The following is a 16,228-nucleotide window of genomic DNA, read 5'->3' on the forward strand; positions in this document are numbered from 1 at the left end:
AACTCGGGCCCAGTGGTTTGGGATAGTGGAAGAAATTTTTGGAATGGAAAGACTTACTTTTGTCCTTAGACTTGAGCTTGAGAAATTCAAGAAGCTCTGGGAAAAATTTATTGTGTAGTCCTTTTGTACTGAACAATTAAATATTACCATGATGTAAGTAGATACTAATGTTGAGACTGTGTATGTCTTCCATGCTGACCTAAAGTTTTGTATTCTCATACTGTAAATTAATAAATTTTAAAAAAGAGGTTTCATAAAAACAGACTTTACTCGGGCTGCTCGTCCAGCCATCGTCTACCACAGTTTACATTTCACTTCCTATTTTTATATCCAAGCAACAGAATGATGTCATCTCCTTACTCTTATTTTGAAAGTTCAGCCCTTAGTCATTCTAGCCCTGCACTTCCTGTCTAGTGTTTGCCTGTCCCAGCAGTCTCAGCCGGTCTCTGGTTGGTTGATCCTCGATGTGATTCAGGTTCCTCTTCAGAGTCTCGCTCCATGGTTGGGCGTGCTCAGCTCCACCTTGGACTGGGACCATTACCCTCTCTTCTTCTCTGCCTGCAGCAGGCACTGGTTGGTGAGCCGCTACACCGACCAGAACGAGGACCCCCAGCTGCATGACGGAGGAGCTGGAGTTCATCACAAGATGAGGCGGGTTTCAAACGAGACACATGAAGACGAGGAAAACTCTTCTGATGCCATAAAGACTCAAACATCATCTAATCAGCCACATCTTCCAGCTCCTCTGGACGTGCAGAGCGACATACAGGACACATGATCTCTGTCAGTCCACCTTAACAGGCTCCTGTTCAGCTCATCTCTCTAAGAACACGAGCTCATTTCTGCCTCTAACACCGGCCATTATTTCCTCCTCTTTAGGAACATCGACCAGGAAATCAGCACCTCTGCCTTCACACTCAGCTCTGTCTTAATCACAGCGGATCAGGAGAGCGTCCACCAACCCGCCTCTACCTGAGGCAGCAGCTCATCCCCGCCCTGGAGCAGGGACTCCACCCTTTTCAGACTGAAACCACGACCACAGACTCGGCCTCTGCTTCACACCTGAACACAAACATCCTCAGAGGAGCTGGAGGTGATCGCACGTTGAGCACCCAGCAGCGACGAGACCACCTCCACCCACTGAATGAGAAAGTCGTGAGCGTGGCGTGACTCGGCTGTAAGCTGCAGAGCAAACGTGCAGGCGGAGGACGCAGGAAGGCAGGATCCAGGCCAGTGATGATCTCCACTCATGTATTAGTGATGAAGACAGAGCGGCGCTGCAGGACACGCAGGACTGAGGGAAACGAGCCGCCGTGCTCGAATTATACTTGAGGAATATTTACACCAATCACACGACAGCATTTCAGCTTCCTGCTGATGAAAGGAGGAAACACGGAGGAGGAACGATAGACTAATCTGTGACAGTTTTCTTTCCTCGTGACACAAAGATGGTGATGCTCGGCTTCAAACTGAACGCTTTTGTCTGCTGCTTTATGATAAGGAGGTGAAAGTGCTGTCCAAACTGATGCAGCAGCAGGACACTGAGGGTGACCTCTACAAACAGCTTGCTCCTGCCCACTCAGAGCCGTGTGAGCCGACAGAAAGGCAGCACCGAAGCCTGAAAGTTTAAAAAGTTAAAGCGAACGTCCAGAAAGACTTCCTGTTGTTGCCGAGTCCCGGGGCACAAACACACTCAGTGTTTGAGTCTTTCAGCGAGTCGTTCCTGGGAAACTCAAACACATCGGACCACATTCCTGCTGCTCGGCGTCCGTTAACCCTGCAGCTGCTTCTGCGTTTACTCGGAGAGTCCCGTTAGCCGGCAGCGAGGCGACAGCCAATCAGAGAAACATGACGCTGGCAGAACATCAGAGAAACGCAGACATCTGCAAACCTGCAGGGCGACTTCTGCTTCGCCGTAATTACAGAGGAGAGGCGAACAGTTAAATAACAGATTTGTTGTTTTTCTCAATGAAACGACCGTCTGCAGGAAAAACTAATCGATATTCACAGCAGAGGCCGACACGCTGGTGCACTGTGGAGAAACACGTCCACGGCCAGGAGCTCGTTAGGAGCTCAGCCGTCTCATTATCACAGCCTGACAGCTGATTATGTGAAGCTCGTGAGTCACGTCAACCTGGCGTCCCTGTGAAAGACGTGACACTTTGGGTTCATCCATGCTGGATGGACGGAGGAGGCGTCGGTGTGACACGGTCAATCTAAACTTTGATGTTCGGACTGCGAACAGAAGCTGCTCAAGAACCAAACCCACGTTGTATTAACTGATCTGTGTTGTGTGTCTGGGCTCGGTCACTCAGAGCTGAGCTCCTGCTGCTCCGGCCGAGTTGGCTCAGAGTATCAGGATGTGACTCTGTGGAAAACCGACGGACAAAAAGCAGGTTTGGTTTAGTTTAACAGGATCTCCTCGAAAATTAGAGGGAACCCAGATGACCCTGAGGGCAGGACGCAGGGAGTCGGGCACATTTCACAGCTTTCGCTCTACACGGATTTTCTTTTTTTAATCAAAGGCTATTTTCATCATCTCGAGCCAAACTGAACCACGAGTGCACGTGGACTTTTTGGGAGAGGTGAAGGAGCGGCTCTGTGATGGACAGAGGTGCCTTTCAAACGAGGCAAAATACGAGTTTTGTAACAAAAAATAAAAAATGTTCCCGCAGCACAGAGAGTTATTGTTTTGGAGCCAAAAGCGACGATGTCACCGCGATTCTTTCACACGGGTCATCAGAGGACTGAAATCAGTCGTTAAGCTCTTCATCACACAGTTGAAGATGTATCAGCACAAAGCTGATGACACAATAAGCATAAACATCTTATCAGCCGACAAGGTTTCAGTGCAGTATCAGTCTGTTTGATTTCATCGCTTTGCATAATGTCAGGATGAAATGAATGTGGACACGTCTCAGGCTGCACTCAGTTTTCAGGGTTTAGTCGCAGCTAAATTGTTGCAGGTCGGCTTGTTAAGGTGGTAAATTAGCAACAATGCAGAGCTGATATATGATGACCCTGATCCAGTAAAACTGTGCGAGTCTACAGAAAACAGCTCTGCACACGAACACAAACTTCACGGCCTCTCGCCCCACTGTGACGCCTCACAGCAGAGGCAGCCACGAGTCACGAGGCCGTTTCTACCCTACAGACCCACAAACGTGACGAGGTCAGAGGTCACCTGCAGGTGGAAGCACATTATCGCTTCAGTGAGAATTATCATGTGATATTTGACTTTAAATAAAGGATTTAATTAGTGGTTTTCTCCACATTAGAGCTCAAAAATCAACTCCGGTTACGTGGACGTGGTCAGAGCGGTCCAATCAGACGCAGTGTGTGAGGGATGCTGTTCACGTGTGGCTCACATTTCATTCGTGTGTAATGTTTTGGGTCTACTTTCCTCAGCGAGCAGCCGCAGCGCGTTCATTTAACTGCAGGCCAGCTGACTTGGACATGAACGAGCTGCACATGTGCAAACGATGCTGCGAGGACCCAACACTGATCTGCATTGTTGCTTTGCTCCTCCCGTCCGTGTCGTTCTGTCTCTGACTTTCACCCGCAGAGCTGAATCAGAGCTCAGGGAAACGTCGCCGTCAATAAGTCTGCTCCGCTGTGCGCTGCCATGCAGCCAAAAACATACAGAGACATGATGTCAGGTCCTCACAGACCGACTCAGCTGTTTGATATTTGTTCACTTAATAAAACACAAAACAACAAATCCTTTAAAAGCTCTTTGTTAGTGGAAACCTCAGCGTGACTCATCAAACAGCTCTGACACTGAGGAGGACAATGAACGTGGCACAAGTGCATCATCATCATCATAATGATAACAATAATATTAAAGGATTGATGACACATCAGATGGCAAACAGACACTGAAACATCTTCAGATCCATGATGTAAACACACATTTTTACACAACATGTGAACAAGAAATACCAAAAATACCCCAAAACTCTTCCCAGGTTTGGTCTGGATTATGGAAGCCCACCATAGACCACATAGATCCACCAGAGCTCATCTTTATATTTTTAGATGCTGTAGAGACATTTTGGGCGCATTTTGGGAGTAATGTTATACATTACTACAACCGTTATATCGGAAATTTTAATAAGATGTAACGATTAAGTCCACCAGTAACTAGATAAATTGCAAAAAAGTGCAATAAACTACAACAAAATTGAAACTCGTTCTCTTTACAGAAACTTCAGAGGTTTGTCCCTCAAGCCTGTAAATGCAAACGTTGCACAAAATAGTTTCCAACAACAGGAAATTTATTTTGAGCATCTTCAGTTTCATTTTTGAGGCAAACTCATTTTTATAAACTGCAGCAAAAACTAAAATGAACATTATTGTGCACAATTTGCAAAGAAAAAAGAAAAACAGCATGTGCATCAAAATAAACCAAAAAAAAAAACAATGAACAGCTGATGGGATCAGCAGCGCGCTTCTGGATTGTGATGTTTTTGATGTCACAAGCGCTTTTTATGCGATTTTTGCAAAGCCATATGTAAAAGGAAACTGCGACCTGGGACAAGTTGAATGCATGTTATGCAAGTACAACTCCTCCGGTTTCATATGCAAAAAAAAAAAAAAAAAAAATGATTGCGCTAGCTTATGTGCTGTGTACACAAATGGGAGCGTGCGCGCTTCGATGGGCTTAAAGGGTTAAATAACTCTGTGGTTGTGTCACCTACAGATAAGCTCAGTGTTCTCATGTCAAGACTGTGACAAACTGCTGAAGTACAAAGACTGCTTCTTGTGATGTGAAACCTTTATCAGGCCAGGTCCTTATTTTCCAGGGTTATGTTCCAGGACTAGAGACGTCCTGTTTCCAGGATGTGTGGTAACCGTGTGAGGTGTTCTGTGGTCAGAGAGGCGACCGTACCTATGAGAGCCTGGAAGAGATTGCTCTGGAAGATGTCGATGACCCTCTGGATGGAGTGTCGGAGCTGCCGGTCCTCGGTGTGGTTCAGCTTGGCCCGGTACTGCTCCAGCAGCTGCAGCGCTCGCTGTGCGTCTGTACAACAGGAGGAAGCAGCGAGAGAGGTGAGCCGGGGATACGACAGAGCCGAGGCTCAGCGACTAACGAGGACTGATCTGAGACGAGATGGCAGCAGAGGGCCGCTTCAAACCGTCAGACGGGCACAAATAATCCCTCTGTGCTGAAACGCTGAGCTGCACTGGCAGCCAGCACGCACCGGGAGAGGGAAATAATACTTTAAAAATCCAAACATGCATGCATTTAAGACTGCGGGCAGGTTTTAAAGGAGTATAAATGAGTTAAAGAGGCCTCTCCCCAGCGGATAAGTATAAAGGTCAGAGTATCAGGCTCGGCTCAGAGGGAAGCATTAAGGACAGATTTACTACATGTCTGCTGCTGACAGTCACATTCAGACCAAAGCAAATCTGATAAAATGATTAAGCTGAAAGTAGTAAATAGAAAGTCGCCTCAAATCATGACCCGAAGGCTTCATTCAGAGCTTTGTTTTAAATTCGAGGCTTCAACTAAACATCATTTTAATGCAGATCATCGTCCAATAACACCGATCGATCACAGACATGCAAACAGCGTAACATCGCTGCAGCTGGACGTGGAGAAGATTCAGGACTTTGACTGTAACCCTGTTGGATGGTCACATTTCTGCTGGTTTACTTGTTGGTGAATCAGCTTTAAATAAAGGTCAGTGCGTGACTGCAGCACGGCAGCGAGAGCGTCGGCTCGGCGCAGAGTTTCAGGAAGTCAGAACCCGAAGGAATCTACCGAGGTCGTTATTGTTGAGCGATGTCATGTGACTCTTACGACTTCTTTCTAATTAACTGGATCATTTACAGGACAGAAGAACCTCACACAGACAGCTTCCTGGACAGTTATGCACACAGCGACACATTTACCATCAGGTTGTTGTTTCTACCATCATTAACCTGCTCTCTCACTTTGATTCATGCCTGCTGCTGATTGGCTGTGAGTCTCGCCTGTAAATAAAACACACAAAGCCCGAGGAGGCGGCGCATTGGGCCTCTCGCCTCCGTCAGCACTGATTTAGATGAATTGGCAGTTCGCTGCGTCCTGCTTCTGGTCTTGGTTTCATTATTGTTGTTTCAAGCCTAATTTAGGCAAGAAGCCTGAATCCTTCGGCTCACGCTGGAACCAGCAGAGAAAACTCCGACTAAGACATAAAACCATCAAAACCATAAAACAACGTGGAGCTGGAAGTGCTGGCGGCAGGCTGCTGGTGTCGCAGTCGGTCACAGAGAGGACGCTGCACCGGAAACATGGTTGTGGTTGCTTCGTCACGTTGGATTGGTCAGTTTAGGAATACTATTTTTCCCGTCTCCAGGCCTGTGTGACTGAACGGTTTTATCGATACGCGTTTGAACATTCAGCCATCACGAAAGTGACGTGATGAAAGAAACACGATGTCGATAAATGTCCCCTCGCTCACGAATGTTCGAGTGTCTGTAACGATCCTGATATCTGCCAAAGTGTGTCTCAGAGACTCTGCCAGCATTAAACTGCCCGAAACACAAAGCCTCGGGGTCCTGTTCACTGATAACATCCAGGAAGGAACCAAGTCTACGTTCACAAAGCGCCAAAAACTGTCTAACTCAAGCTCAGAGCGAATGTTTCACTGAATGAAGACCTCTCGAATCAAAGACACCAACTTTAATAACTTTATGGTCGAGAGCTTTAAGAAATAAAGCTTTTCAAGGGCTGCTGAAAACCTGCACACACGCCCGAGTTAGAAGGTGTAACACTGTAGCTGAGGTGGAAAGCCACAGATCTCATTTTAAAAGCCACATTAATTGAAAGTATGAACTTGAAATACAACATAAAACATAAACCAGGCGATTTGTGTCACAGCGCAGAAGACATTTAATATCACACTCCTCCGTCTTCTGGTTTATTAGGAAGTGAAAGTTTGAGACAGATTGTGACGGCCTACAAACCCTCAGCTGACCTGATGCTTCAGCCTGATACGCTGACCTCACAGCTGACCTCACAGCCCACATGTCAGTTTCTAAACAGCAGAAAATTACCTCAGCCAATTAACAGCTTTAAATTAAATTCTCTCCGTTAGTGTCGGTTTTTGAGGTTTGACCCAGATCAACATATCTGCGCGCGTCGCTGTGAGCGCTAAAACGTGGAGCTTAAATACACGATGGTGAACGCTGGTGCGTTATGTGGTGTGAGCTACAATGGAAGCTGCCAACTTTAAAAGACTTCATTTAAGTATCAGCTGATGTCTTTGTCATCCTTCAGCTGCATGAGGTTTGTCAAATATGTGGCCCGAGGACCAGAATGGACACGGTCCTATTCAAGACAGTGATTAACAGCTCACACTTTCCAATAAAACACACGTTTTATGTCCGTGTCGTTTCACTCAGGAGTGGGTGTGTGTGGATTTAATATTTCTATATTTAAATATTTGTTAAAGGCACAAAATGCTGCTGTTTGGTTAGAAAATCTCCACCGGTGAAGGTTTTTAATGCAGAGGGACAAATACAGCAGTGATGTCTTCGTAGTTCAGGCTTTTACACTGAATAAAAGCAACGTTTTTTAAACTGCAGTGGTTTTGCTGGTGCAGCCCACCTGAGCTCAGACTGGGCTGTACCTGAACTGCAATCACTGAAACACTGAAACACTGAATACTTTGTGCAGTGACTCATCCACACTGATGGCACAGTTTAGGTTTGTTTTTGCAGTTTGCAGAAAAAAAACGATCATTAAAATGTTTCTTGTCTTTTCATACTGAGGGAGGCTAAACATAATTACTATGGATAATTAGGAGGCATTTGACGCACCATTTGCAAGGCTTTTGAAATTATCTTTATTTTTCCTGGGATTAAAGTGGAGGTCTCCGTACTTATGAATGAGTTCACTAAATGAGAACATTTTTCTAAATTTTTACAGTTCATCTAGTTCATGAAATGTGCACTTAGCGCTGGGAACGAGGTGAATCTTTCATTGACTTAAATAAGTGGCTTTTCTTTAACTCACTGCCTCCACCGCCCCGGGCACAATCTTTATTTTTCCCGGGATAACAGTACAGTTATACACGGTTAATAACGTGTAAACTAACTCAGAATATTTTTCTAAATTTTTACAGTTCATTATATTCCTAAATCGCGCGCTGACTGCTGAGGACGAGGTGAATATTTTATTCATATTAGAGTTTATTTTTAGTTCTCCACACAAGGTGCCCCATTTACAACTTGGTTAGCAGCAGTGGCTAACCGGCTAGCTCCTACTTTAACTGACTTCACCTGACTTGGCACGGCTCCGCTCAGCTCAGCAGGGCCAAAGCGAGCCGTGTGGGCCGTGTTCGGCTCGTGTGGCGTGTGAGCCGCTGCGTGTCCCGTGTTTGTTCGAGTCCTGTGTGTCTTTAAAAACGAAGGAGCAGCCGGAGTTTGAACGGCTAGCCTGCTAGCTTGCTAGTTAATATGTGAAGTGAAAGCGGCTTACCTTTCTTTCTCACTGGCATGGTGGTGGTCTGGCTCGGCTAGATCCGCCTCAGCCGCATGCAGTCCTCACACAGGACGGTTTTTGTTCGCGGTTCCGCCGGATAAACCCGCCGCTGTCACCGCTCCAAGTCAGGGCTGAAGAAAATCCCTCCGAGCCAAAAGCCCTCCGGACGGAGCGTCGGGGGGCAGACTGGCACAACAACAGCGAGCCTCCGGGGACGGCTCAGCCAGCAGTCCCGCTAACAAGTGAAGCTCCGCTGAGCTGCCGACTCTCACAGATGTAGTTCCCCGCCGGAGAGGCTGTGTGCGCCGGCGTGCACCGCGCAGGCTGACTCTGGAGCTGGCTCCGAAAAGTGCAGATCTGGCTCGGACCGAGCGGGACCTGCAGTGTGCCAAAGTCCGGGAAACACCCGCTGCTGTGCAGGCGGCGCATGCATGAGCTGCCCGCTGCTGCTGGGTGGAGGAGGAGCGGCTCCGGAGCGCTGCGGGTTCGTCCAGAAATAAAAAAAACTTCAAAGCCAGGCTGGCGGCACACCTACACTCACTTATCCCGCACTGGTCCGCACTGGTCCGCACTGGTCCGCACCGCTCCGCCGTGTCCCCGCCTGCGACGTGCACTCGTGTCAAACTTCTGTGAAATCCCTCCTCCCTCCTTTTTCCTCTTTTCTTCTTCTTCTCCTTCTCCTCTCCCTCTCCAGCACCTCCCCAGGTCTACAAATTCCCAAACTTTCCTCCAAAATGGCGACTCAGGGAGCTGGAAACGTAAACCATGTGATTTCCAAAAGCCTACCCCTCCGACCTGCCGCCCAATCATGCAGCTCACCTACAAGGCCAAGGAGGAGGAAGAGGAGGGTCAGGGAGGAGGGAAGGAGGCAGGGAAGAGGGGGATAAACTTTGTGAAGGGGGGGAAAGTGAGAGGAAGGAAGAGGAGTGAAAGTTGAGGAAAGCAGAGAGAGGTGACAGGAGATGGAGGTGAAAGCGGGACAGATGGATGAAAACACAAAGTCAGGCTTCTGTTTTTATTTAAACCAAATAGAAACGAAAACAAACACACGTGGAAAACAATGAGATAAAGAAAATGTAGATCATAGGAAGGATTAAAAATAAATCAGCTGAAATAAGAGGCGAGAATTCAAAACGCCCCGAGGACTCTCACTGTGTCTCCTTTGTGTTCAAGGTTTAATTATAACCTGGTAAAACTGGCGTTTTGTCCATCGAGCCACTCCTGTATTAGCACGAGTCTCTGAAGGCGTGGCACACCTTGGTTTGGGCAGCTTCTTATTGGACGACCCATTTACCTGCATCTGTGAACTCACTGATGCTCAGAGAGCCTGAAGCATCTGCAGCGGCTGCTTCAGGCTTCTGTGTTTCACTCAGTTCTCACTGAGTTCAGAGAAGAAGGATGAATGGATGCTGTGTGCAGATGGCATGTTCTCCCTAACATGTGCGCTCACTTACATACATGTTAACAACCCCATCAGGCTCCGTTAGCCAGCCTGTGCTTCACATGATGGGACGGGCTCCACCCTCCCGCAGCTGATGAAGCTGTTAAAACAGTGGATGGATGCTCCAACTGCCCAAACACAGTCCACAGGTCCAGGTCAGGGGTGAGCTGAGGTCAAGCCTGTGTCGCCATCCAGCTGTCAATCAAAGAGACCACGCCCCCAACAATGCAGGTTTATGACTTAATACAATTTAAACAGGTGAGTTATGGCAGTACAGGTGTTACGAAGCGGAAGTACTGAAACCGTTTTGTATCAGGCTGTAAACACGTTTATTTCTGCTCTAAGTTTTTAACATGACTCCATGCGGACTCACTGTTGGAGCCTCTGGTGGACGTTAGAGGAACTGCAGGTGTTGACACGGCGCTCAGCAGCAGCAGTGATCGTGAGTCCAAACAAACAACACGGCAGCTGCCAAAACAACCCGGTGGACGACGCCGAGAGGGTTACGTCCATATTTAATGTGGTTGTAGCGCCAGTGGCGAGGAGGTCAAGTGTAAGTCCCACTTTGCTGTTGTTTGTATTATTTTATTTCTTAGTAATTTGTCCTAAATAACCTGAACGCATCAGGCTGACCCCACTTTGAGCTCATACAGTGGCTTACTGCACCGCACTCACACTGACCTTTACAGCACAGCTCATTTATTCTCTGAGTGCTAATGGACACTGTGAGTCACGGCTTTCCCAAAGAGAGCATCAAAAAAGAAAAGGGAGAAAGGAGAGAAGGCAACGTGATGGAAGGCTTTCTGAAGAACAGCGAACAGGCTAAGGATGGTCTGGCTATCAGCAGCTGTGAGATCTGCTGACATCAGGCAGCCTTCAGCTTCACTGTCTCCAGACCTGCTCTGAGGTAACGGGACATTTAACATCACAGCGACAGCACTTCCTGATTCAATAAGAAGCAAAGAGGAATGTGTGCAGGGAGTCACATGTGTTTCCTTAGCTTTAGTTCACTGTGATGAAGCACAGGCAGCACACTGACGTACCCGTGTACACTCTCTGCATCAGTGAATCAGCAGCTTACATCTGCAGGACCATCACTCTGCTCCGTGTGACGTCTGCAACTCGTGGGTTCGATATCGTCCCAGAAACAATAAAAAACATCAATCACATCGCTGCAGATACACCTGCTCGCCCACAGCGCGGGAACTCTGCTGCTACGGTTTCAGAAACATAAAAATATCTGGATACATATTTAAAGTTCACTCCATATAAAGATAATGACATTGTTTACAGTTATTTATTTTTTGCCTGTCCCGTTTGGCTCTTTTTCATCAGAATTATTGTCTAAAGGTAAAGAAAGATGCCCAACGGATTTACTTTACCAAATGGACCAAATGATTCACCTTTTACTGTTTATTTTATTTTCATTTGCTGAACACGGGACAGACTTGACTGGGGAAAAGAAACAGGAGAAAGAAAGAGGGGAAGAAAAAGAGCGAGGAAGAGGGACGGGGATAAAGTGCAAAAACCAACAAAACCTGGATCACCTGCTGAGAAAGAAAAAAGAGAAAACAAGCAAAGAACAAGAGTAATAGAATAAACAGCATCACAATGATATATGGGAATATGACAGTAAATACTAAATATTAAACATTATTGTGCAGCACATAAGATCAACAGAACACAGTGTGCTTTGAGGTAGGAGCCAAAAAGGGTGTAGTTTGTGGGTGTGATCACCTGTGTGTACACCTGTGAGCATGGATGCGCTTGTTTTTTGTTTTTTAAAAGGTTCCTTCATGTAATGATCTGCTAGAGGGTGTGGGGGGGCCACAGCCCCGTCCTCCAGGGCATGAAGCAGGTATGGAGGAGATCAAAACTCCAGACATCCAGAGGCCCCCAGAACACAAGAGACCAAGGAAGACCAACAGAGGGGCAGCCGCGCCACTGTCCCAGAAAGAGCTGAGGAGAGTCCCAGATGAGGGCTCACTCAGCAGCCGCGGAGCAGAAGCCAGGGGGGGTTGCAGTGACGCGCCCGTGAGCTCCACCGGCAGCCAGCTGTGCCAGTGACCGAGCCCCAGGCCGAGAGGCCGGGGGCACCCCACCTCCGCAGTGGCCCGAGCGAGCCCCAGGCTCCAGGCCCCGACAAGCAGAGTGAGCCGGTGTGTACCCGGACACCCATCCCCAGACACAAAGAACCACCAATGCACCAATGTCTGAGGGAGTCCGCCACTGGCAGGGGAAGTGGTGGTGGAGATGGGCCTCCATACCTTGGAGGGCCTGAGATGTCCCTGTTTACAGTTATTCTGATGTGCCGTGATGATCTGGATGTCTGAGTGCTGCAGGATGATGGAAGCAGGGACCGTGAAGGTTGCTCTGAGGCTGATGGGAAGGATGAGGACTGAGTGTTAGGAAAGGTTTAGAAAACAGACTTCACATTTTTAGAGCTTTTTATCTCACAGGAATCATAAAAAATTCAATGAAAACAAAGAAAAGAATTCATTCTTCAGCTCAATAATCCAAGTAAAACACGTGTAACCGTGGTTAAGCTGTGAACGGCTCTATGGTAAAAACAGAGGAGGTCAAAATGTGCTGAGACTCATGGACGCGCTACAGATCTGTCAGCAGTTAACAGTTCATGTCCTAATAATCAGTGCAGCTGTCCGCACAGCTGGATGAACGAGGTGAAGGGGGCCCACAGAGACTCTGTGACCATGGCCCCAGAGTTCTGTGTCACGGCCCTGGGCAGCAGCCCCAACCTGAAACTGGACTCAGGTGCATTTTTGCCACAAATGCATTTTACAGTATTTGTGCTGATTACAGGATCCTGACAGTCCCGATGACGCTGCCGGTGGGACCGCTGGTGTTGTGGAAGTTTGCGCTCTCTCACGGACCTCCATCTGTTATCATGCAAACATGTTTTTAAGTAAAGGGAAAGCAGTTTGTCATTAAGTGAAATACACAAAGATTTTCCCTCTGTGAGCGTCTGATTGAGTCTGATTTGGTCTGATTTAGTCTGATTGAGTCTGATTTGGTCTGATTTAGTCCTCAGCAGGTATTTAAGATGTTTCAGCATAAAGACTGAAAACAGAGCCGACAGCTGAATAATGAACACGTCTGCTGTAAATCCAGGTTTTCTTTCATGTGCCAACATAAACGTGCTGTAATGAATCCTCTGCTGTGTGCTGAGAAACAAAATGAATTTAAGCCTTTGATTTCCACACAGTAAGGTCAGAGGTCGCGCTGCGTCCCCATTGAAGTACAAATCCAGCGGCCGGTCACTGTGAAGATGAAGCGCCCTCCTCCTCCTCCGCCTCCCGCTGTGAAACATCCCTCTTTGTCTCTCTTTGTCTCTCGTGTCGCCTCTCATGTGCTGATGCAAACCACTCGAAGCTCTGGCCCAGATTAAAGAGCGCCGTTCTGGTGAAAGGAGGAGGCCTTTATTTTTAGACGGTCATGTTTAATGAATGACCTCGCCGCGAGTCCCGGGCTCGCCGTATGAAAGTACAGAAGGAGAGCCCGCTGTGCTCTCACCGCCAATCCACACGCCTCAAACACGACGAGACGGAGCGATGACCCGAAACCAGAGAAGCTGCTGATCTCCAGCCAATCAGAGAGACTCGTGGTCCGATACCTTCAGACTGTTGTGATGAAGAGAGGAGCAGATCACGTGATTCTGATGTGGGAGTCACGTTATTCTAACAGCGTCCTTCATTATGAATGAGCTGCAGGGTTCCTGAGCCTCTTCTGGTAATTTTATTTTTACATCTTTTAGATGTTTTTTGTGTCTCATTGTGCGCTCTGACCCACAGCCACGACGTTACTGACCACCAATAAATAACAGCACATATCAGAGCGAGACACAAAGTCCACACAATGAGCCTGTGGCTCATTTTTCCTTTTTTACTTCCACTTTCACCCTGTTGGTTTGTTTTAGCTGCTCAAAATGACCCAACCAGGGTTAAAACAGATGTTTTGGGTTAAATCATGTTGTAACCTTCAAACAACGCCCTGACATATCTGAGAAACTTCCAAAATGATTATTTGGCATCCTGAGAGCAGCTCAGTATTTATGTCTGCTCGTTTGTTAATAAGACCTGAAATTTACGGTCGTTTTGTGCATCTGTCCATCCAGTTATTGGTTGTTGTGCACCTCTTCACGGTCCTGTAATAGTTTGGGCTTGAAACCCTCCAGACTCACTATAGTCGTCTTCTGAACTATAAACAGTGACGATGATAAAATTGGAGCAAACGTTGCATCAGCTCTGATGAGGGAACAAAAGCCGTCCAAACAGAAACAAAGCAGTCGCTGAGTTTTCTGCGAACATCTCATCAGCTCCTCTCCAGCACCTGAAAGTCTCTGCGTGTATCTGTCTCTGGAGATGCTAATTGGATACCAGCCTGTCTGAACACTCGTGTTTCCAGCTTGGTCAGAAATGATGTTCAGAGTTCACAGGAGCAGCAACGATGAGGTCACATAACAGCACTTTGTGCTTTTGGAGCACTTGGACATGGAGGGTTATCGTCCAGCATCTTTTGGATCATTGTTGTTTGGTTTCACTTTTTAACTGTTTAGTTTAAACTAAAATCACTGTTTTGATCTCACTGCGTCATCACTTCCACATTTTACTTAGTTTTCTTAGAGGTGTTTGGTCCGGAATAATAAAAGGTTTCGTCTCTCTTACATTAACACTGACGTTGAAAAATGATGCGCTGGGGGACAGACGGCTGAGATTGTTTTGTGTTTGTGATCCAGGACTGTGGCCCAGCAGGCCTGTTTGCTGCCATATAACCGTTTAAATTGAGCTAAGGTAAGATATGTTTATAATTTTATATTATATTTAATATGTTCGTTTAAAACTCAGTGTAAGGTTTCTTTACTGCAGCAGAGGGAAAGATCCACACAAAGATTTCTTTCTTTAAACAAAGCAAAGTCTGTCTTTGACTCAGTAAAACCAGCAGCTGTTAGCTCGTGTTTCTAAATCAAACTAAATATTTAAAAAACATTTAAAATAAATAAATATTCATTTCTCTGGAACCTTATTTAATGCAACTTTTAGACGTTCTTATCAGTTAGAAATAATCTCCAGCAGAACTGTAGAGCTGAATATAACAGCAGATTAACAAACTCCACGATCACTGGACAAAAGACATCATTTCATTTTGACTGCATCACTTTTATTCCTTGTATTGCTCCTGCAAATAATAATAAAAAGCTTATAACATGTACTGAAGATAAAAAGTTGCGCTTCTTATGGATCAGTGTCCTTGTAGCAGTGAAAGTTAACACCTGCACCTGGTTAACCTCTCTCTCTGCAGCGCCCCCTGGTGTGGATACTTCAGTTTGCAGGCTGATCATTAACCAAATTAAAGTCTGTATCATATGAAAACATCAGAAATGAGAAGTTTATAAATGTTGTTCTGTAGTGGGTAGAAGTGATTTCCGGCTCTGGTTGCATTTTTGTTCTGACTCGCTGAGATTAAAGTTCAGTTTAAAGAATAAAGAAGCTGAAACAGTGATGGAGAAACAGACTGAGATTCAAATGGAACTGCAGACAGTGGAGGAAACAGGCTGCAGGTGTGTTTCCCTCCTTTGTTGATGCTGATTTGTGCCTGTCCATCATTTCTGAGCTGCTCCATGTTAAACTGACTTAACGTTGTTTGTGTTGATTTTTACACAGCAGATGTTCAGCGAGGCGATGATACGATCTGCAGGAGTTCATTTCATTTCCATAAATTTTCACTTTTTTTTGAAGATCTGTTTCCCGTCTGCCTCCACTCAAACCAGGTTCCTCTCTTTGATTTCTATAATATGACTTATCCTCAGCGCCCATGACTTTGGGTCAGCTTATTGTTAATGACGTTAGAGAGCAGAGAAACCATGAATCATATCCTCTGGACCACACTGTTACTGTACAGTCTTCATCATCATCATCACATTTTTCTTTCAAGCAGCAGCAGAAGCCGATGAATCACCTGTGATGACCTGATGCTTACAACACTGAGCAACTAAGTCCACTTCTGATATCTCAAAGTCGTCACCCAGAGCATCACTTCTGCACAGTTTGTTTCAGGATCCTCCACAAATACGACCATAACATTACTGATGTGTATAAAAACACACATCTGTTTGCTTCCATAATCATTTTTCAGTGATTAAAGTCCATGTCCAGGGATCCAAAGCAAACGTCTGAGCTCAGGTGGCTGCTGAGAACCTCGTTACAGGAACGTGTCACTTTCCCAGGCATCCAGAAACCAGGGCGAGCCTCAGACATGAAACAAACTCTTATCTGATTCATCAAATGACGAAAAATCAA

At 46.4% G+C, this 16,228-nt stretch overlaps 1 protein-coding gene across 14 annotated transcripts in view; it reads right to left on the reverse strand.

The window, feature by feature from the left end:
* The window catches only part of dlg1b (discs large MAGUK scaffold protein 1b), a 102,918-nt gene extending 93,682 nt beyond the window's left edge, over positions 1 to 9,236 (reverse strand). For 4 of the 14 annotated variants that reach the window (XM_085388833.1, XM_085388828.1, XM_085388824.1 and 1 more), the window contains exons 1-2: positions 8,471 to 9,235; positions 4,892 to 5,023 (exon numbers count right to left, since the gene is read on the reverse strand). In XM_085388833.1, coding sequence (XP_085244959.1) covers positions 4,892 to 5,023; positions 8,471 to 8,489 — 151 coding nt within the window. In that variant the 5' untranslated portion in view covers positions 8,490 to 9,235. Of the gene's footprint in view, positions 1 to 4,891; positions 5,024 to 8,470 lie in introns of all 14 variants that reach the window. The other 10 variants (XM_085388832.1, XM_085388831.1, XM_085388835.1 and 7 more) reach the window with 4 other exon arrangements.
* Positions 9,237 to 16,228: the final 6,992 nt, after the last annotated feature.

This window comes from Rhamphochromis longiceps, linkage group LG18 (assembly GCF_057381845.1).
Source record: "Rhamphochromis longiceps isolate RC_006_pf linkage group LG18, R_longiceps_female_GT1.1, whole genome shotgun sequence".
Classification (NCBI taxonomy): Eukaryota; Metazoa; Chordata; class Actinopteri; order Cichliformes; family Cichlidae; genus Rhamphochromis; species Rhamphochromis longiceps.